Consider the following 23729-nt stretch of genomic DNA (forward strand, 5'->3'; position numbering starts at 1 on the left):
CATGGAATGTATCTATTACCATGGCATGAGGCTACACTTATAGCAAGCTGTGTTTTGGGTTGCACGACGATCCTAGTTCACATCGTGTTTACACATAGTTCACACCAACAAGGATGGAGTGCACATCATTTGTCTAGTTCACAAAAAGTCTACATCTACTTCACAACCTAGTTCACTTTCAGGTTTCACAAACGCCAAGTTCACACATAGTTCACACCCACTTTTCATTTTGATTTTGATCTATGACCGAGATCTTTGCCAACACGCGATGCTGACTTCCAGCCATAGCGCTACCATGAATTTTTGTGGCTATCATGTGGTGTGGACTTTAGTAACGAGAGTCTAGGAATCCATTTACTTGGTTGAAATCCGGCTGGCAAGGCCCTGCAGGCTGCAATGTTTGAATTTTAACACCATCCCCCTCACAGTGCCGCGATGGGGTTCACGGGGTAACATGAGCTGAGCTCTATCTTATTATTCAACGCTTGGGCATGGCAATGCATGATGGTGTACGTCGCTGTAGCTTTTTTGCACCAATGGGCACGCTCCGACGAATGTATAGGTACAAGAAAGTTTTCTGGGTCTGCTCTGTTAGGAGCCATTCGGGAGGGGAAGGGAGACATTCGTCTGGAAGACATAACCCCCAAAATGGGACCCTGGCTGGGCAAGACCATTATGCCCTTCTTGGAATCAGTTCAGATGCTTCTCCTCTCGATATCAAGCTAGCCTTTCGACAGCTCGCTCGCAAGGTATGTGTGAGTTTAGAGAGAGAGAGAGAGAGAGAGAGAGAGAGAGAGAGAGAGAGAGAGAGAGAGAGAGAGAGAGAGAGAGAGAGATTTTTATTAATGTCTCTTAGAGGCCAAAGATAATTGGCCAATAAGACAAAGCCATGTACAAAGTATCGATGTCCTCCTGATGTCATAAGATACAGTCAATAACGAAAAGTCTCTGCCAAGAGACGTTTGTGTCAAGACTGTGAATGGATGTGTGGCTGGTAGTATACAAGGCATGAGAGTGGACACGCACTGGTAATGCAGATTTCGCGTCCCATTTGGTTACATACATCATTGCGTCTTGCAGACAAACAACTGCAGAGCGGCGATGAGGCCTTTTTTTTTAGGGAGCGAGAGTTACAGGACCGTTTGAGTTGCATATGCTGGCAACTTGAGGAGTTTCCTAGAGATGAGTTCCTTGGAGAGGGTGAGGTTGACACTAGAGTGACACTTAGTCACATTTAAACTGAGAAAACTGATTTTGCATATCATGCTTCGGTCTCAATATGGATATGCAAAGCAGATAGGATGAATACGGATTTCTTTTCACACTTCCGGGGGTGTCCCAAGGGGACTTCGATTAGAGCCTTACGTGATTCTGAAAAGAGGTTACATGTCGATCCTGATGAGGTCCTTGACATAGCTTCAGATTATTTTGAGCATTTGTTTACTGCGGATCAGTTTACCGAAATATTCTGCTTGCCAGAGAAGAAGTTTGGTCTCATGTGCTACTAGTGGTTATAGAGGTTATGTGCCATAAGCTACTAGACAATCCTTTCTGTAGTTTTGGGATGCTCTTAGCCCCGGTATGCTTTCCAGTTTATAGCACATATTTGACATAGGAGAAATGCCTGCTTCTTTGTGTTCGGGACTTATTTCTCTTATACCCAAAGGCGGAGATACAGCGTCCCCCTGACAGTGGAGACCGATCACTTTGATGTCTGCCGTGTATAAGATCTTTGCTTGCATGATCAATATGTGCTTGAAACCCTTTATGCCCAATCTCATCCATGCTTCATAGATAGGTTTTGTGTAGAACCGTTGTATTTTGGATAACATTGTCACTTTTTATGATGCAATTGAATGGGCTCGTCAGACAAATTAGCCTATAGCGTACATGCTTCTCCATTTTGAGAAGCCTTATGATAGAGTAGGTTGGGGTTTCTTGGAAGACGCTATTTAGAGGATGGGTTTCCTCTTGCAGTGGATTAGAGGTGTATCTGCATTATACGTACTTGTCAGGTGCAACGGAATTGAAATGGTGACAAGATCTGGACTTAACACTTTTACTTATTTCCTTGCGTTAATGGGTGCTACTTAGCACGAGAGATGTTTTTCTAATTTTCTTGTAGAGAGAATGAGAAGTAGAGAGGTGTAGAGGGAGAGGGTAGAGCTGATAGGGTCCCAACCAACCCTCTTAAGGGCCCCTCACACTGTTGCCGATGTCGTCTTTGCGTTTGATTGCGGAAATGGAATGTACACACATGCGATACCTCAAGTGCAGACTCTACTGACTCGAATGGGGAATGCTGCCGCGTCAACTCTTCAAAATAAAGCACCTCCGAGCTGATTTGATGCACCTTTGGATCCATCTCGACGAGGGGGTACTGATGGCCACCAAGGGGTAGATCTAGGGCTGATTTGCACTCCCGATGTGACAAGAAACAAGGGCTTAGAGCTGGGTGCAAAAACACAGCAGATCCTTCTTGCAAAGCAGGGATGAAAACGCAAGTGATGATGGAGCCGATGATGGACAACAATGGGAGCCCTTGATAGGATGAGGGAATGGCCAAGAAGAGACTCAATGGGTTGCCGTAGTACCAAGCTGCAACGGGGATTAGCGTTAGTGGATTCACTGTGCTCCGAGCGAGGGAATGGGCTGAAAATTGAAAACGCTGGGCTGATTTGTTGGTCTGGTTGTAACAAACTACTGACGTGTCAAAGCCTAAAGAATGGGAAACCCTAACCCTAAAACCTGCAAACCCTAATTCTAGAAACCCTAACCCTAAAACTGCAAAAATCCTAACCCTAACCCTAAGGGCAGCGTGGCAGATTTCCAAAAATTGCGTTGGCATGATGATGTGGCAAGCTGAACGGATTTCCACATTTTGCGCTGGCTGATGACGTGGCAGGCTGTACGGATTTTCGTGATTTACGCTGACAGCTTTTTGGCTTTGCTTTTGGACCAGAAGCTTTTAAGTTTAAAGGCTTTTTACTGTAACTGCTTTTCAGGCCAAGTGCCTTTAAATATGAGGTTAGGGCTCATTCTCTGGCATGCTTTAGTACGAAAGTGCAGAGTCTGGAGTACCGGCTTGTACTGCGTTGATGCAATATAAAGAAATACCAAAAGGGGCGCCAAGGTTTGGGGCCAATACTCTCTGGGGTGGAATTCCGCCACTCCGTGTCGCGTGTCGTCTCTCTCTCTCTCTCTCTCTCTCTCAGTTCAGTTGTTATTGAAGTGTTAAAAGCTTGTTTAGTCTGTTCTTTTTTTTTGGCACGTGGTGTCCGTGTTGTGACAGTGGAATCAGAGCATCAGGCGTGTGCTTTTCTGAAAGCATATAGGTTCTACAAAAGAACAGACAAAGCTATATTGGAATTTTATTTGAGGTATCTTCGCCCTCCAACCCGGACCTATCAGCCACTCCCACCCTTATTCATTGCGCATCGGGCGCGCTCCCGTCTTCACTGCAGTGTCTTACAGGGCATAAGCCAATTAAGAACCCAATACTTGGAATTCATGGATTCAACAGAATATTTGCAGTTCCTGCTCAACGAACTCCAAGACATTCTTTCGCGGCATCCTCAACAGAATCTTCCGATGCTGCAAAGTTTTCAACAATTTCTGAACTACATGTTACCCCCTCTGATGCCCCAGGTGGTACCTCCTCCTCTGGCACCAGAAAGTACGAGAGCTTCCAATTGGCAACCTTCTCAGCCGTCTGTTCCAATCGGGGGAGTCTTCAGGAATATGGTGCAGCCATCTGACCCTTATCCAGTGCAACCGCCTTTGCCACCGCCATTGTCCCCACCTCCACCACCACCGCCACCAGGGTACAATGGTTGGAGCCCATATGGATACCCTTATTATCCATACCCGGGATATGCGCCTAACCAACCCAAAGATTTCAAGGATGGTGGCACGACAATCAAATTTTTCACCTTTTCCGGGGTGAAAGATCGCAAGAAAGCATTGCAATTCCTACAGCAATTCGACAACATCTATGCTTTGGGGAACTATACAGAAGAATCCAAGATTTCTCGAGCAGCGGGATTTCTTAAAGACAATGCTATGCAATGGTGGAGTTCAATCGCGACACAACAACATGCTCCAAGGACCTGGCAAGCTTTCAAGACAGTTTTTGCACGTAGTTACATGACTTCGATGTTTGAAGTCCGGATTTTGGCAGAGTGGGGCAACTTGAAAATGCTTGCCACCGAAACCATGGACGAATATAACCAAAGGTTTCTTGACGTGTACCTTCCGGTGTCTTTTTTTAGATCTGTTCCCTTGGAGGCCCAGTGCGAGCGATACACCATTGGACTACCATCACCATTGCAAGAATATTGTCTATCCAAGCAAGTCTCTACCATGCAAGAACTTATGGACCATGCCGCGGTCGGCTACAAACTGATGAAGAGAAAGCTAGAGTTTACCACAGAAGAATCTCTGGCCGCTAACCACAACTCTCGGCAACAACGAACAAATTCTCGAGAATCTCGTGAAAGTCAACCACAAAGGCCTCGTTTGACACCTCAACAACGAGACACCTTACTACAAGAAGGTCGATGTTTTGGATGCTTTCAAACAGGACATAACTATTTTGGTTGTCCCCAACGCACTGACAGACCTGCGGAGCAGACTCCCGTATCGACGGTCGACAGAAACCCAGGACCATCTCCAGTCAAACGAGCTAAACCGGCCATTGGATTAGTACCTGACATCTATGGCATAAGCCTTGAAAGTACAAATGAATTGTGTCGAGCATATGACAAAGTCAACGGTTTGAAAGCCCTAATTTTCTTTGACCCAAGAGCTACAGAGAACTTTATCCATCCACAATTCTTGAAGCAGATGGACTTTGATTATGATGCAGAGGGTGGAGAAATTGAAGCTGAGCTAGCCACAGGGCAAACTCAGAAAGTGGTACCACGCATTGGTGCTCTTCCAGTGACTATCCAAGATTATCATGGAAAAGCCGATTTCCATATTATGAAGTTGGGCAATTGTGACGTTCTATTAGGCATGCCTTGGCATGACAAGAATGATGCGACTCTCCAAGTTCAGAACTGAACCATCACCGTCATGCAAAAGGGCAAGCCAGTCGTCCTCAAAGTTCGGTTGTCCGAACAAAACCCTGAATGAACTCTCTAGTTGTTCTATAGTTAGATACTTTTGAACTTTGTTTGAGAAAGTATCGTTTGAAGCTTTGTTTGAAATTTGTTTGAAATGGATGGTATCTATTTTGAACCTGTCTTGGTGCCGATTTGAATTGTTTGACTCTGGTTTGATACTGGTTTCAATGATTGGTGATTTTTCTCCCGAGTGGAGAAGTGAGAAATGATGTTTGAGAATTCTTGTTTATACTCATGGCCTGGACCCTTGTGGTTATTTGCGGGGGGAGTATTGAATGTTTGAAAAGTGCTGTTTTCTTTTTTTACTCATGGCCCGGACCCTTGTGGTTATTTACGGGGGGAGTATTGTTGTTGTTACTCATGGCCCGGACCTGGATGGTTATGCGGGAGGAGTATTAAGAAGTCTGAATAGTGGTTACTCTCAGCACCTCCAAACTACGCAGGCTACGGTCTGGGGGGCGTTTGGTTGTAAAAGGCCTCTATATCTCATGGCCCGGACCTTGTTAGGTTATGCGGGAGAAGTGATGAGGGAGTCGTTGAACAGCTCATGGCCCGGACCTGGATTGTTATTTGCGGGGGGAGTGTTAATCGGCGGCTTTATGTTTCTATGTCTTGTAACATGCATATGTGAGCATTTGTGTTGCATTGTGATGTGCCAACCACTGAATATTCCTAATTGGATGAGATTGCCTGGGTATGTAATTTTAGTGCATCAAGACACCCGTGGAAGATCAGAACGGTCTGGGTGTGATGGCTAATTTTACTACGCCAGAATATCAAGAGTCCCGATCTGGAGAAGTTAACTCCTTGATCAAAACAGCCGAAGTAGAAGCTAACTCCTTGATCAAAAGAGCAGAAAGGAGAAGCTAACTCCTTAATAAAAAGAGCAAATTGATTGTCCCTCGGAATATCCCTCGGAATGACCCTCGGAAATTTTTGAGCTAACTTGAGTTGTTTTGCAAATATGCTGTAATCGCGGACGATTACTCTCTTTCAACAAGGGGAGATGTAACAAACTGCTGACGTGTCAGCCTAAAGAATGGGAAACCCTAACCCTAAAATCTGCAAACCCTAATTTTGGAAACCCTAACCCTAATACTGCAAAAATCCTAACCCTAACCCTAAGGGCAGCGTGGAAGATTCCAAAAATTGCGTTGGCATGATGACGTGGCAAGCTGTACGGATTTCTGTGATTTACGCTGGCAGCTTTTTGGCTTTGCTTTTGGACCAGAAGCTTTTAAGTTTAAAGGCTTTTTACTGTAGCTGCCAAGGGTCTTTAAATATGAGGCTAGGGCTCATTCTCTGGCATGCTTCAGTATGAAAGTGCAGAGTCTGGAGTACCGGCTTGTACTGTGTTGATGCAATATAAAGAAATATTGAAAGGGGCGCCAAGGTTTGGGGCCAATACTCTCTGGGTGGAATTCAGCCACTCCGTGTCGCGTGTCGTCTCTCTCTCTCTCTCTCTCTCAGTTCAGTTGTTATTGAAGTGTTAAAAGCTTGTTCAGTCTGTTCTTTTCTATAGGCACGTGGTGCCCGTGTTGTGACACTGGTTGGTGGCTCGCGAAGGGAAGCAAAACGCTAGGGTTGATTTGCAAGAGAAACCACTAGGGCTAGATCTGGCGCTGGCTTCTTTGTTTCAAAACACTAGCTCCCTTGCTCTCTTTTTAGGGTATGATACCGGTTATAAACTTTTTAGGACTTAGGTAGGGCAAGTTTGGAATACAAAGTTATAAAAATAAATTTTAAAAATGATTTATTAATAAACTTGACTTCGGCTAAGTTTCTGCGTGAAACTGTCGCACATGTGTCCACGCGGGAATCCAAGTTGACGTGGAGAATGGCTCGTTGGATTCCTCTAGCCTAAAATAACATGCACGTCATGCTAGATGCCCACTGTAGTGTAACAACGTTTGTCAAAATGCTTGTACAAACCATTTATGAAAGAGGGTTCCAAAAGTGCGGAATTAGGAAAAGGAGACTCTCGCAGTCTCTTCTTCTCCCAAGCATGACACACATGATTTGCATAATAATGATGAGCATGATGATTTGAATGATAATGATAAGCATGAAGAATTGCACGACAAGGACAAGCATGATGATTTGCATGACCAAGATGTGATTTCTCATGAGCATGATGATTTGTATGACCACGAGGTGATTGTTCACAAGGATGATGTTTTAGTTGATACATTCTCTAACCTCATTGGAGATTCGATCAATCACGAAGAACCGATCTTGGCTCTCGAGCCTAGGTCCAAAGAACCCTCACAGGAAGTATTATGTGTTCGAATGATTAGTCAGCACGCATTGTTCGAGTGTTCCATTCGTGATCGTTTCCTGTATTTTAGTCAGCGTCTTTATGTGATCCCTTTTCCTAGGCATGACATATTGTACGTTGAGCACGTTTCACTCATGAATGAGCACGGATGTATACGGATTATTCATGAAAAGCTGAAAAGTATGCATTCAAGGAAGTCACATTCAACGTCTCTTCCTTGGCATGACACAGTTGTAGAGAGTACATGAAAGTATGTGTACCCAGCATGGGCATTTCTGTTGTGAATTGCCACAGTTGATTGATTTAGGTCAGAAAGAAAAGATTCGATCTCATTGTTTGCCTGTCTTGGATGAATGGTGTGGCACTCCGTCTATTTGTTCATCTACATTGCATGCACAATCTTTGAGGCAGACGAGATTTTTTCCACTCACTTCACATGGAATAGGTATGTTCATGTTTTTGTGTTGGAAGTGGTTTCATGAATTTTCAGCCTTGGAGATTCTTGAAGAAGATGGACCTATGTCACAAAGTGATGACGTAGCTACCGAGAGCAGAAACCCTAATTTTTGCCAAAAACCCTAATTTCTGGAAATCCTAACCCTAACTGCTGTCTGAAACCCTAATGTGGATGAAAACCCTAAAACAGGCGGCTTAAATGCCACGTGGCAAGCAGTACGGATTCTGGAAATTGCGGCGGGATTCATGGCGGAAAAAAAGGCCAGCAAGCAACGCAAATTGGGCTGCTTTTCTCTACGCTTTGGCAAGGAGAGAGAGAGAGAGAGAGAGAGAGAGAGAGAGAGAGAGATTACTTGCTTTATTTTTTTTATAAAACTCTCTTGTGAGAGAGAGAGAGAGAGAATTTTTAGCTTTTGATTTAGAAGCTTTTGGGGCTCTGTTTTTGGGAATTCCTTGTAAAACTTTAAATAAGTGGTTTAGGGCTCACTCTGCAGAGCATCTGGACGCAGAGTCAGAGTGAAACCCTAACCGCTCTCTTGTACTTTGACATTGATTAATACATAAAGAAATACCGAAAGGGGCGCCAGTCTTTGGGTTCAATATCTCTAGGCACGGAACTCCGCCGGGCCAGTGTAAGTCTATTGTGATATGTGAATTGTTTTGAAGTGGTTATTTGGTGCTGTCGTGATTGATTCTTGACTTGGAGTGTCCAAGTCTGTTACATTGGTATCAGAGCACGACCGATTTCTCTTCTACGGGAAATCCGATTCCCAATTTTTTTTTCTGCGGCACCTATGGCTTCACGCAAGGATCAATCGGCTCCCTCTGCATCTGGAGATGCAGGCAGGGATCACAACGAAGATTCCGGCAGAGAGTATGGCCCGCCTCGGCCTACTCAGGCGGAGCGACGAGAGATGGAGCGTCGTCAATTGATCGGCGATGCAACAAAGACAATGCTCAATTTTGCGAAGGACCCAAAATTTGCAAAATATATGAGCGAGACTTCTTTTCAGGAAGTGCGCGAGCAGTGGCAGAAAACCACACCACCCACCCACCCCCGAAACCCGCTCTCAAGAGACCTTCTGCTCACAAGAAATATTCAAAGAAGGAATTAGAAGAGGTGGTTGATGCACGGATTGCTCAGCTTTTTGACGCGCAAAAGAAAGCCAAAAAGCACGACAAAAAGCAGAAGAAAGGCACTCACTTCCCGGGTTATTTGGGTCGTCAGATGACATTTGACAAAGCAAAGAAACAGAAGAAGCGTGTTTACATTGAAGGAGTACCCAATTCTTCTTCTTCTTCTTCTTCTGATAGTTCTTCTAGCTCTTCAGATTCGAGCGAAGAAGACAGAAAAGGCAAAAAGCGAAGCAAGAAACAACGCTTCGGAAAGGGCAAGAAAAAGGCAAAGAAGTCTAAATCTCGCCTAGTGTTTGACAGTTCTACTGAGGACTTGTCTACAGACAGTTAGACTCCGATGACGGAAACTTTTATGCGAACAAGAAGAATTTTTCTAAAGCCAACCAGTATGACTTTCTGGAAGATAAAAGCAAGAAAGTCTGAGAGTTTAAGGAAGGTGGACAATCGATCAAATTTGACACTTTTTTAGGATACTCACATGCTTTGAAGGCTTTGTTTTTTATATAGCAGTTTGACATCGCTTTCGTGGGAGGAGGCTACTCAGAGCACTCCAAAATTCGGAGAGTTGCCTCTTATTTTAAGGGGAATGCTCGAACTTGGTGGTCCACGCTTCTTTTAAACAAGATTGCGCCAGTTAAATGGCTGAAATTTAAGAAGCTTTTTATTTCTTCTTGGTTGACGCAAGAGTATGAACGCGATATACAAGCTGCTTGGAACCATCTTCGGATGACCAAGAAAGATACAATAAATGCTTACTGTGAGAGATTTTGGAGCTCTTTTCTACCCGCCTCTTCATTCAAGAAGATCTCGTTCAAAGAACAGATCGAGCGGTTCACCTTGGGTTTACCTATAGAGATCCGAGATCACTGCTTGGAACAAAAGTTAGCTTCTATTCAGGAGTTGATGAGTCATGCGAAGCGAGGCTTTGCCATTCACTCTGGCAGTCTGACCTACCCCACACATGAGGCCATGACACAACGAGCCGAACAGACTTCTGGGAATGAAAGTAGAAAGAAAAAGAGCAATCCAGAGAAAAAGGATGCACGACCCAAGCTTACTCCTCAGGAGCGAGCTCGCTTCATCAAGGAGAGGAAGTGCTTTGGATGCGGGAAACATGGACATATCTTCGCGAAGTACCCTAAAAAGGCACAGAAAGAACAGAATGATAAGGACGACGACGACAGGCCTGAGAGTTCGAGAGTAGCTGAGGAACATGGCAGAAAAGGCAAGATGAAAACAGGACTGGTTCCAGATTGTGAGGGTATCGATCCCAACACCATGGACGAGAGTACAGAACTATGCCGAGGTTGGGGCAAAGTGAAAGATCAAGAGGCCCTGATCTTTTTTGATGGAGGAGCCAAGGCCAACTTCACCGGAATTGACGGCGCGGCTCGAGATCACTCCCAATCGGATGGGACGACTTGCGGAGGCAGTTCTAGTGGCACCCGGCAGGGACGTAGCCATTACACCTATCATTGCAAACTTGGGTTGCATTGTCAGGGGTATTTGGGGCATGAGGACTTCTTCATAATGCCTTTGGAGGGTTGTGATGTTCTCTTAGAGATTCCCTGGTACCACGAACAACACCGTGGTTGATTATCGGGCGAGGAAAGCGACTTTGACTACAGAGAAGGGCAAAACCATTGTACTTGATATTAAACTGAAGGGCGAGTCTGTCCCTATTGTATCGGCTTCGGCCATTTCAAAATTAATGAAATCCAGTCTGTTTGTTTACTCGATCTTTATGAAAGAATTGAGCGATAAGGATATGACAAATATGTCTAAGCTTGATAAAGAACGACAAGATTTTCTCCACTGTCAAGCCGATTGCTTCTCAAAGGGCCTACCAAGCGAGTTACCACCTGCTCGTCCTGAAGATCATACCATTGATCTGATACCTGGAAGCGCACCATCGAACCGGCCACCTTATCATGTGAGCCGAGCACAGAATGAAGAGATTATGAACCAAGTGAAAGACCTCTTGGAAAAGGGTCTTGTCCAGCCTAGTACTTCACCGTATTGCTCTCCAGTGTTGTGGGTTTTGAAGAAAGACGGATCTTGGAGAATGTGCATCGATTATAGAGCTCTCCACAAAATCACCATTAAGAACAAATTTCCGATCCCTAGGATCGATGATATACTCGACAGGTTACAGGGATCCTCGTGCTTTAGCAGCATTGACTTGAAGAGTGGATATCATCAGATCAGGATTGTGCCGAGAGACGTCTACAAGACAGCTTTTCGGACGACTTCTGGGTTATTAGAGTTTTTGGTGATGCCTTTTGGCTTAACCAATGCTCCTGCGACATTTAACCGAATGATGGACAGGATTTTTCGAGAGCACATGCTATTTGTTGGCACTTTTTGTGACGACATGATTGTTTTCTCAAAGAATGAGGTAGAACATAGAGATCATTTGCTTCAGGTCTTTCAGGCATTACGAGATCACAAGTTAGTGATTAATGCAAAGAAAAGTGATTTTTTTCTACCAGAAAAGGGAGTCCTGCACACAAACGCATAAGAACCGCTAAAACACATGCGAGTTAGCCAATTTAGAAACTTTTTTTTTTTCTACAATTCTCGGCCATTTTCAACGATCCGTAGCTCCCAAACGGTTCAGAATTTGCCCGAGGCCGTCTCATATGAATTCGTCCGTTTCGTCAAGCTCTTCGATAGTCGTGTGATGCGAAAAATCCATATCCTGCTCAATTTGGCCAAAAATTTACCTGCAAGTTGCCAATTTCTACAAAAACAGCGTAAAACAGCATTTTCTCACTTTTTTCTTAATCTATGGGCTGAAACAAGTATCAAAATGAAGGAGTCTGTAAAAAACTCGAAGAAACAATATTTTTCCTCGTATTGAGGATTACAATTCCTACATACCAAACTTTTCCAAATTTTGACCTTAGCACCCTCAAAAATGGCTTTCGAGAGGTGTCTCGGGTCAAAATTTGAAACTTCACGAAAACGATTAGAATAAAACCCTAAAATATGGAAAAATGTTGAAATGAACAAACTTTGCTCCAAACAAAATATATATAAAAACCTGTGCAAAATAAGTCTTATTAGAAAAATGGCAAAGTTTATACCAACGAAGTCGACAGTAAAAAGCCATGATCTGGCGGTTTTACTTGTCGATTACTTTTATAAGCTATATGGTTTACCAGAGAATATCGTCAGTGAGTGATCGAGGTTTAGTGCGCGATTTTGGCGAGATGTGTTTACTCACCTTCAGGCGAAGTTGAGTATGTCGTCCTTTGATTATCCCGAGTCCGACGGACAAATTGAAAGGATGAATAAGATGTTGGAAGACATGTTGAGGGCTTATGTCTCTCACAGGTAGTCTGATTGGGAAAAGTACCTTCCACAATTGGAGTTTGCCTACAATAGTAGCAAGCATTCTGCTATTGGATTTAGCCCTTTCATACTGATGTATGGATTAGAGCCTAAATCTCCTATTGCTATAGGCTTAGAGAAAGTCAAAGATCGCCAAGCTCGAGATTTCTAGAATGATATGCAAGAGATGCTCAAATTGGCCAAGGATAGTATAAGGACAGCTCGTGATCGAGCTACTACTTATGCTAATCAAAAGAGATCTCCAAGGACTCTAGATGTGGGACAATGGGTCTATCTGAAGATACCCAAGGATTCCAAGACCATGCGAACTGGAAAGCACTATAAGCGTTCAACTAGATTTTGTGGCATAGTTACCTGGAACGCGGAACAGGAACGACGATGGGGGCCCCCGCGGAATGGGGGAATGGCCAGGGATCTGGAACAGGAACAGGGCGGAACGGGAGGCATAAAAAACACCCAAATAATGCAATTTTTAGCTCTACATGTTTGAAATTTGAATACAAGTAGTATTAGAGTCCTTTGAATCTAATACTCACAAAAAAACTTGATTTGAAGACCCCTAGGCCATGGATGATGCGAGAGGGAGAGGGAGAGAGGGAGGGAGAGGGAGAGAGCTTGAGAGAGTGAGAGGAGGAGAGCTTGAGATTCGAGAGTCGAGAGAGCTTACGGCTTAAGCCTTAGACCTTGAGGACACGTGGATTTTCTTGAGAAGGAAATGGGTGTGAGTGGGTGCATTTTGAGTCCTTGCATACTTTAAAGAACTCCTAATGTTCACTACAAATTTGCAAAAAATTGCCCATTTCTCCCCATTTTTGAGAGTTGGCCATTTCGGTATCAGGTTGTCACCCGAAACGGCAAAACGTTTTGGGACGTTCCGACCTGGCAAGGAGGGAGGGAACGGCGTTCCGGCGCTCCAAGGCCTAGGGAGCACATTCCCCGGTAACACTGTTTTGTGGTCCATCCTAGATCAAAGAAAATTGGCCAAGTTTCCTATAAACTGGCTCTTCCTTCGTATGTTAGTGTACATCCAGTTTTTCATGTCAGCCGCCTTAAAAAAAAATAGGTGAACCTTACATTGTTGTGCCTATCAAGGAATTATATGGGAAGATATCCAAATTGAGAGAACTGGAGGCTGTTTTAGATCAACGTACCCAACATTCGTGTCCAACAGCTCATGATGAGTACTTGATTAAATGGAAGAGTCAATTCTCAGTATCCCGACTTCATTGATGAGGACATCAATGGTTATTAAGGGGGAAGTATGTTATGTCCCGCTAATAGGAGAGGGGATCGAGTCTATGGCACCGTCGGGATGGGTGTCCAGTGTCCGAGCAGACGTAGTGTGAACTTGGCTAATGTGGCCTCATTTGTAGTTATCGACCCCCACTGGCAGAGTACCATTGGTTAGCCCATGAGACTAGGAGTGCGCAAGGTCGCTTGGAGAAGGTGAGGCCGGGTCGAATGGGATGCTCAGACTTTTGGTGCACGCCTACGTCCTCATTCATTGGCCCCAACACAGGGGAGTTGTCAGATGGTAGCTATGGTCGGGTGGTTCGTCCGATGCGTGTCCATAGGCGATCCGTGTAGTCGAGAGATCCTATTCGCTTGTTCGTTTCACACCTGATTTGCATGCCTTGATCAAGGGACAAACTACTTTACCTTCCTATCAAGGATGGTGGGTGTACTTCGATTCCATCTCAAGAAACCCGATTGTTGCTCAGCAGGAGACTCTAGTCTTTAGCATCGCCGAGACTCGCCATCATGGACGTTGATGCAGCCAAAGTTGGTCGACCATAGAAGATGACATGGGCAAGTATGCGCAGGCTAGCAGAAGCATGGCAAAGGTCTAGAGTAGTTATAAAGTTCATGGGCTGACAGGTAGCAGCGGATACGTATGGCTGGTGCGGTTTACAGGCCAAGAAGGGCTTAAAATGGGCTAATTTGAGGAGCAGATGAAGGAGGTTCAAGGTCCAATCTTTGGGCCTAGAAATGTAGAGCTTGAAGTACTGAAGGAGCAGGTCCAAATGGCTCATCAAACAGAGCTACGGAGCCCAAGATATTTGAGTTTGAAGGTTAAGTGCATTGCAGATCCTCGGGTAGGGCAGCTGGGGACAAGTGACCCAAGTGGATGTCAGTGTAAAGACGCGTAGTGCTTGAATTATGGAGCATACCCGTCCTTCAGATTGCAGATCGAAGCTATGGATTGCAGGTTATGGCTATTTGAAGTTTTGTCGACGGCCAGGTTGGTGCCCACCTGCTCACATGGGGAGTCGTGCCATCTGGCATTTTTTGGGCCTCGACAAAATTTGCGAAGGTGCTATGCGGTGTATGAAGTTGTTAGGTGCTGCGGAATGTTTGTGCTTTGCTCAAGATGAGTGCTCCGAAATGTGCTCAAGGTTCCTTTTGTTCTTATGGGAGGTAGAGCCTTCCGTTCTTAATGAGAGAATGCTATGATCACAAACAAAGTGAATGGACACTGTGCGTGCAAGTGTATGAGACTGAGAGATAGAGAGAGAAGAGAGATACGACACCAGAGACGTAAAACCCTCCTCCGAAGGCCCCACTCTCGTTGGCGAGAGTGGTCTAATTATGATTGCCCAATCTGGTACAAATGGAATGCATGAGACTGATGCAAGTCTAGCCAATGTCGACGATGACGACGGTGATGACGAAGTCGACCTAAGGGCTGAAATCTGCAATCTTTCTACTGCTGTCCAAAAACTCTATGGGCTGAAATCTGTGACTAAGCCAAAAACGCTGATTTGGGGGCTGTTTTTTGTGGGTCTTGGACGCTGAAAATCTGCAAGTTTAGGGCTGAAAACAGAGGTTCTTAAGGCTGAAAACTGATGGTCTTATCAGGCTGAATCTACTACCTTTTTAGGGCTGATCTTGCAGGTCTTCTGATGATGAAAAACGCTGCCTTGCTGAATCTGAAAACGCTGAATCTGGGACCAAAACGCTAGAGGCTGAATCTGCTACCTTTTTAAGGCTGATCTTGCAGGTCTTCTGATGATGAAAAACGCTGCCTTACTGAATCTGAAAACGCTGAATCTGGGACCAAAAACTCTAGAGGCTGAAGTTGGACCAAAAACGCTAGGCTGATGTTTCCTGCTGGCGAGGACGCCGATGCAAAAACGCTATATGCTGTGTTCTTCTGGCGATGACCTGCTGATGCAAAAACGCCAATGCTGAGGATGGCTGGCGATGGTTTTTGTTGGAAACGCTAGGCAATGGGGGGATCTGCTGCTTGGAGGGAATCACCAAGGCTTGGTCTTGCTGAGAAGTGGCCTGCTGAGCTTGGCTCCTGTTGCCTCTTCTGCCATTTAGTGCTAGCTTTGGTTTGCTTATATATTTTCTTACCCAAATTGCCCTACCTACTTTTGTTGGAAAGTCACTTAAATTAATAAGTGAAAAATACCAAAAATAGGTAAAATAGGCTAAATGCACTGGAAAATTCCCCTGATGGATTCTGATGGGAATACTAATGATCATGCTATGTGCAACCAGAGGATATGCATCTACACTAAGTGACTGGGCATGCACGGTCTATGAATAGACTCACAAAAGTGCCATATCACTTCTAAATCTAGACTGACTTGACTGACTGAACCCTGATCATGTTGTAGCTTGTCCACGAACACATAGGGCTGGATGTGTCACGTGACAGAAGCTAACAGGAATTGACTGCTCGTCAAACAAAGTTACGGACTGCAAGTTATGGCCTGAAAGAGATTGGTTGTGGTTGCTCGAGGATGGTTGTAGATGAAGTTTAGCGTTTTTGCGGCCTCGGTTCGGGGTCTTGGAGAATCTTGAAATGCAGCAAGGTCGTGGAGGAGCGAAGCCGATCACGTGAGCTTTCGGCCGGCGGGCCTTGCAGCTTGGAGGAGGCAAGGCGTGAGCCACGGGGTATTTGACCAAGGAAGCGCCCCCATTGAGGGTGTATTCGACGAGAGGAAGCTCTCTCTTGTGGAGATGAGCCATGGCTATTTGGTGGCGGCTCTACGTAGTGGCTCGAGGGGCTTTGCTGGCGGTGCTCGCGGCCCTGGTGTTTTAGTTGGTTGAGCTGGCGGCGGCGGGTGGTGGCGCTGTTGTGAGTGCGCAGTGTGATGACGTGGCAGCCCGGTTGGGGTCTGTTCCCACGCGCCCTCATGGGCCAAAATTTTTGAAGGGAAGAGGGATCCCCCCTAGCGATATCGCTAGTGTTAGGGGGGGTATCCCACAGCAGTCAGCTGAGAGAGAGAGAGAGAGAGAGAGAGAGAGAGAGAGAGAGAGAGAGAGAGAGAGAGAGAGAGAGAGAGAGAGAGAGAGAGAGAGAGAGAGAGAGAGAGAGAGAGAGAGAGAGAGAATTCAAAGGTGTTCACGGGGACGCCATGTGCAAAGAGGGTTCAAAGGGTAGATGGGCGGCTAAGTCGGGCGGACAAGAACATAGCGAAATGTCCACCATGTAAGTGTTTCGAAAGAGAGTATGCAAAGTGTATGCTATGCACAAAAAATACTAAAGTGAGCTCAAAGTTGAATGCACGAGCAAGTGAGGAACACATTTTTTTCTTTTTTTTGGACTTAAACCATCCCTATAAAAGGAGCTAAATGTGAATTTTTAGGGGCTTTTTTTCGGAGCCATTGGGGCTTTTGGCCATTAGGCTTTTTTGGGGGCCATTGGGGCTTTTGCAATAGGGTTTTTTTTTGGCCGAGTGTTGTGCCAGCTCAGGACTTTTTGTATGGTTGTGTTGGTGATAGAAGAATCCCTCATTGTTGCTTCTTGGTGGCAATTCCCCCTTCTCTTCTCTACTTGTGTGCGTGTGTTTCTGGGCATGTATCGGCTTGTGCCTCCCCAAGGTTTGTCGTGCAAAGGGATATATATATACATATATATATATATATATATATATATATATATATATATATATAGAGAGAGAGAGAGAGAGAGAGAGAGAGAGAGAGAGAGCGCAGGTTGATGCAATGCCTTTTGGTTTGTAATTTTGATTACGTACCAAGCCCCACTTCTTTTGAGAGAGAGAGAGAGAGAGAGAGAGAGAGAGAGAGAGAGAGATGGATGGATGAAAGGCTGGCGAGCCTAATAACTCTGCAGATGATACAGCAAAGGACAAGGAGTTCCCTAAACCACATATATAGTGAGCTAGGGTAAGGTCGGCAGACAAATATCTCTATTCAATATGCATAGAAACATGGGTTGGAGATCAGAGAACGGGGTGGAGGTCCGTGTTGGGATGGCAAAAGTTAGAGAAGAGGGTGGGTGCACAGAATGGCGAAATAAAAACCATTTTTTTAATAAAACCCGTGTGCCACAGAGCTAACAACACTTTGAGCATTGAATTGCACCAAAATAGACACAAAATATGATTCATAATAGCAAATTATGGCAATAAAACATCGATCTCATGATGATGGATACAAGTAGATAAATATATGCCTCAAGGGCTCCAAATGACAAGGAGCCAAAAACAGGCTAAAGCCTAACTAGAGAAGGGGTGGGGGACACATCGCCACAATGGCACATCAAGCTCCGGAAGTGCTTGCAAAACTATGCTCTTGCATTGCCACCTACATCTTGATCGGCAACAGTGCCCTTGTCCCACCATGACCTTGTTTGAATAGTAGGTTGCCTTGTAGAGGAGCTGGCTTGAGAATATGCCATGGATGAGGATGCTTGTGAATATCAACGTTTGCCAAAGGCCAAAATGACCTATGAGACCAAAAGTTACAACTGTATCAGATGTGATACAATCGTGTGAGATTAATCATTAAGCATAAAAGAAAACATCTCAGATCCTAAAACAATCCCAATAGGAAAGGTAATGAAGCAAATGCTACATGAAAACATGTTTCGTCCCTTTGAAACGAAATGAAACACGAAATGCACGGAACATTCCGAAACAGGGGGATGAAATGCACGAAACGTTTCGAAACAAATCGAAACAGGGGAATGAAACGCGTCTCTCAGGATGTGCAACATATATTACCACTTGCGTGACCATGTATATAGGATGCATCCACCTACTAGACTCCTAAATATTAGGTTTCCTATAACCTCTAGGAACATGTTTGAGATTTCACAATTTTACAAAGATGCATTGACAATATTGAATGTAGCCTAGACAATACAAAATAGTATCGTCGAAACGACGAAACACACGAAACGTTTCTTGTTACATTGAATGAAGCTGGTAGGCAAGTAGGATACACTCTCTTCTTTACAAATTGTAGAATGGGAATATGGCAATGAGGACACACAAATGGGGGGAAATAAATGCAACGTCACCATGAAACGCGTTTCAACACGTCAAGACAGGTGAAACGTTTCGGGCCTTGAAACGTTTCGCTCACCAAGTGAAACACAAGCCGTTTCACTAACAACAAGTTACCATAGTTTTAGTTTCAAAGTCGCTAAACGCACGTTTCGGTCTCACGTTTCACTGTGCTCTCATTTTGGACTGAAACGTTTCGTGGTGAAACGCCGCGTTTCAGGGTGAAACGTTTCGGCCTTGAAACGTTTCGCGGTTACGCTGAATAAATGGCGAGTCATCCCATGATCGCATAGGCTGCTGTAGTATAGCATCAATCTCCTCCATGGTAAAAATATGGGAGGTCGCATTGTTGGCCATGGTGTAGGAGGCCCATGTGATGAGGCCCCAACGGATGTTGTAGAGATTGTCAGAAGATTGCATGCGGATGCAAGGCCAAAGGGAGAAAACATAGCTGCTTTTGTAGATGCATTGGTCAATAATTTGGAAGGAGATGCCTCTCAAGCTCAAGGAGGTGCTTCAATGAGTACGCATGCTAAGGGAAGGACTAATGCAAGTGGCTCTTTCAAGTCTTATGTGGGGTCCTCAAGCAAGAAGAGGAAGGTTGCGCAAGGGGGTTTGGCAAGTGCATTTGGCTTGCAAGCACGAAAGCAAGCAGACCGAGCCTTGCACGGGCTCTTTTATGCTGAGGATGTTCCTACATGGAAAGTAATGAGCCCTTACTTTTTGCATATTGTGAAATCAATTGGACAAGCAGGTCCTTCGTATGTTCCCCCCTCTTACCATGCTTTGCGCACCCAAAATTTAATGAGGAGATCAAATGCGTAAAGACTAAGATCATGGGTGTGGGCGAGAAATGGAAAAGACATGGATGCTCTATTATGTGTGATGGATGGTCTGATACTAGGCGTAGGCCTATCATTAACTTTGTTGCATTCTCTATTCATGGGTCGATGTTTTTTGAAAGCTGTAGACACGTCTAGGGAAATAAAGACATCGGAGTTCATTTTTAAGCATTTGAAAGAGGTTGGCCCAACAGATGTTGTACAAGTATGCATGGACAATGCAACCAATTGTGTTGGTGCTAGGGAGATGATTGAAAGGGAGTGGAAACACATTTTTTAAAAGAAAGATGTGCTTGCCATTGCTTGGACCTTCTGCTCGAGGACATTGGCAAGATTGCTTGGGTTGCAAAAGTGCTTGAGGATGCGACAAAGATTGTCACATTTGTGACAAGAAAGTCTACTATGTTGGCATTGTTTCGACAATTTAGCAAGGACTTGGTGAAGCCATCAGCCACTCGATTTGCCTACTACTTTATTATGTTGGGCAATTTTGTGGATGAAAGATGCATTCAAGGTATGTGCAAGCTTATGATTGATGACAAATTTGTGAAGATGAATAAATCTAAGACTGAAAAGGCTATCGAGGTCTCGAACATTGTGTTTAATGCATCTTTTTGGCAAGAGGCTAGGTTGATTCTGAAAATTTGTGCTCCATTTTGAAAATTCTCCATTTGGCTAATAGAGAAGGAGCCACCATAGGGCTTATGTAGGAGCTTACGGATCGCATGGTAGAGAAAATTGAAAACATGCAAGGCATTGATGCTGCAAAGATGAGAGAGATTAGGGATCTATGCATTGAAAGATGGAATATGATGCACACATCGTAACATGTTGCTGGATACATGTTGCATCCTATATGGCGAGGAAGAGGGAAAGAAAGTGATGCCCGAGGTGCATGAAGGATGGATGATATTCTTGGACACTACACTAAGGGTGATTTGACCTTGCAAGGAACCCTAATTGATGAGTTTGACATTTATAAAGCTGAAAGCAAGTCATTTGCTCATCCAATTGCAAAAGATCAAAACAAGATGCAAGAGGAAGTGAAATGGTGGGAAACTTTTGGGGCTTGCACACCCGCTTTGCAAGCTCTGGCTCTAAGGGTGCTTTCTCAAGGGAGGTGTGCCTCTCCATGTGAGAGAAATTGGAGCACCTTCTCTCTCATTCATACCAAGAGAAGAAATAGGCTATTCCCATCTCATATAGATTGCAAAAGATCAAAACAAGATGCAAGAGGAAGTGAAATGGTGGGAAACTTTTGGGGCTTGCACACCCACTTTGCAAGCTTTGGCTCTAAGGGTGCTTTCTCAAGGGAGGTGTGCCTCTCCATGTGAGAGAAATTTGAGCACCTTCTCTCTCATTCATACCAAGAGAAGAAATAGGCTATTCCCATCTCATATAGATAATAGAGAAGCGAACTTGAGGCTCATATCCAAAATCAAAGACCACGGCTATGAAAGAATGGAGTTCACATTGGAAATGCTCAATAAGGAAAAAAGATGAGGACCGCTTGCTTGCCTTGCAAGAGATTCAAGAGGCCATTGCAAATGCGATAGAGCCTATTTGCATTGCTGGTACCAAGTCATATTGCGACATCATGCTCAATTGGTGGTGGTGAGGGTGAGGGTGAGGGTGAGGGTGAGGGTGAGGGTGAGGATGAGGATGAGGACGAGGACGAGGATGATGGTGATGGTGATGGTGATGGTGGTGATGACGGTGCCGCTTATGACGATGAGGATGTGAGCTATGGTGAGAGCTAGAGCTCATTGCGCTTGGCCGCCTGCTTATGGTGTTGGACCTCTACTTATGGTGTTGACTCTACAATTTAGATTCTAGCATCTAGTCTCTACTTATGTTTTGGATTCAGGAGACTACACTCCTGAAAGTTTTTGGCTTGCTTCTAAGTCCTAACTCCTTTTTGTTTGGAGGCTACTTCATTACTTTGCGGCTCCATCTCTGTACTTTTTGTTCTTTGCCTACATGCCTTCGGGCCTTGGCGAGTCAAATTTGTCTAGTTATGAATCATGATGGTCATTGATTGATTGGTGTACCATGTGCAGATTGAGCAACAAGCTAGTCTCTAAATTCTAATTTCTGAAGCTCCTATGGTTCTGTGTTTGTGTATAAAGATTTAAACATGGTGGTGTAGTATGTAGGCTTTTAAGCATCCTATGTATTAGGCTATTTGACGTGTGGAATTTTTGAATAGTCTGATCCTTACTTATTCCGTACTTCCGTATTCGTGTGTCCGACGTGTGGTTGACATATGGAAAAACTATGCCAAAAACTAAAACCCTCATCCTAAACGTATGAAAATGGCTAAAACAAGCATGAGACAGGCAAAGTGCCGGTGCAAGCCCTAAATGTGCCTTAGGTTTTGTCCAGCAGGTGTCCAAGTGGCCAACCCACAATCTAGGCCAATGCACGTGTGATGAGAAGCCTGTAAGCAAGAGGAAAAGCATCTAGAAGGTGAACATAACTCTTACAGCCAGTCCCTCATCAGTCTATGGCGAGCGGGGACCTTTCATTAGGGTGGATTGTGGTTTTTGCTTGCCTACATGAGAGGCAACCACTATGTCTCTCCCTTTCTTCTTTTGTATGAAATGCTTGTCTTTTTCTTTTGGGAGAGCCCTCCTGTCCTCCATCCGCAAAAGATGTCTGTAGCTCTCTAGGGTGGGCTTTTTAACCAACACAAGGGACTTTTTGTGAAAACCCTAAATATTAAAACTTAATTTCTAACCCCTAAAGCTTGCTCAAATAGCTGGCCCAGAGGTTACATTAGACCGTTAAATCACCTTCTAGCATTAACACCACAATAAACGATTATGAAATTTGTATGCGAGGGTAATTGAAGAAGAAACCGGAGCTACATTTGAGTGTGTTTCATCATGCAAGTCATTCCCCTCTTTATGTTGTAGGAGAGACTCACAATTGGTGCAATTTATTGGACTCGGAGTGAGGAGTCTCAGCATGTATGACTGCAAAGTCTGAACTCTACTCTTTTTTGTCGTTGATTGAATGTTCATAGCTTTCATGGTTAGTGATCACATACTTTGGAGCTGTTTTTGTGAAACGACGGAGTTGCTAAACATTCCCATTGTGGCACTTGTAAAGATTTGGTGTCTCTGCTTGCCAATGCTAAGAAGTTTCTGACAAAGTTGTGCGTGGACCCAGTACCATCCTGATGTAAACAATGATTCTGGAGCTGTTGATGCATTCAAAACAATACGTCAGGCATATGAGGTGAGACTTTCTGCCTGCTGCAAACAAATTTACTATCGGAAGTGCTTCAATGTTTGTATCGCTGCCTATCGTCTCATGTTACCATGAATAATGATGCAGACTTTATCTGACAATACTACCAGGAATGTGTATGATCATTCTTTAAGGGCACAAGCCCATGCAGCTAGAAAAAGGGGACACAAAAATCATCAAAACAGGTCTGGGGTCGAAAGAACAGAGGGTTATAAGCAGTCTAGATCTCCTTATGGGAATGCTGTAGATTATGAAGTTTCATATGATCCAACGGAGAGCTTTAGGAGAGAGGGACATGCTGAGTACTTTTATGGTGGCAAAGGCTTTGCTTTTGAGGAGGTTACAGAATCTTGCGATGAGCGAAAAGGACCGTCTTTGCGCGAAGGCTGGGCTGACTCGCTCATGAATGTTGTTACCATATTTTGCCTTGTGGGTTTTATTTGGCATACTCTAGGGGCTCAACTTGCTTTAACCTACTTTGTGTTCTTCATCCCGCATAACACCGAGCACTCGCGATGGTACAGGTTTGCTTCTTTGATGGCCTGGCTTGTCGGTGGGACAAAAGGTCTGGCCCTACATTATGGCATAGTAACAACAGGTTGGCTTTATGGCAAAAGCCATGATATGATTTTGGCATTGGCACTCTTGGTGTTTTGGATGGAGGCTCATTTTCCACACATCTTTGCTGTGCCGCGCGGCGCTATCTTGCTAATGGCACATACCTGTTTAGGAATGTGCTTCCCCATTGACTTGTGAAGACTTGTACAAATGGAGATTTCTCCTGGAAAATTTTCAAAATCTCTGGAGAGTGCCTTTTACTGGTTATAAAGCAACTTCAAATTTACGGAGGCATATTGTAAGCTGGTTGAACTAATGTAGTGAGGCTAGTCTCCAATCATACTCGGAAAGGTTCAGTATGCAACAGATCACATGTAATACCATAGGAGATGGTCTTGTAAATCATGGTTATACAGTAATTAGTGGCCTTTTCTAATTTTTGTTATTGTGTGCA

The 23729-nt window shown here is 44.4% G+C and overlaps 1 protein-coding gene across 2 annotated transcripts; it reads left to right on the top strand.

Moving 5' to 3' along the window:
- The first annotated feature begins 309 nt into the window (after positions 1-309).
- Positions 310-23729, top strand: LOC147447449 (Chaperone DnaJ-domain superfamily protein). Of its 2 annotated transcripts, XM_086523238.1 has the most exons (4): positions 310-749; positions 22381-22434; positions 22637-22705; positions 22805-23729. In XM_086523238.1, exons 1-4 carry the CDS (start codon positions 492-494, stop codon positions 23471-23473), a joined length of 1050 nt encoding a protein of 349 aa, XP_086379364.1. In that variant the 5' UTR covers positions 310-491; the 3' UTR covers positions 23474-23729. The 2 variants fall into 2 exon arrangements, with proteins under 2 accessions (XP_086379364.1, XP_086379365.1); XM_086523239.1 differs by lacking the exon at positions 22381-22434 and having other exon boundaries at positions 321-749.

Source organism: Adiantum capillus-veneris, chromosome 11, assembly GCF_014529385.1.
Source record: "Adiantum capillus-veneris isolate H3 chromosome 11, ASM1452938v2, whole genome shotgun sequence".
Classification (NCBI taxonomy): domain Eukaryota; kingdom Viridiplantae; phylum Streptophyta; class Polypodiopsida; order Polypodiales; family Pteridaceae; genus Adiantum; species Adiantum capillus-veneris.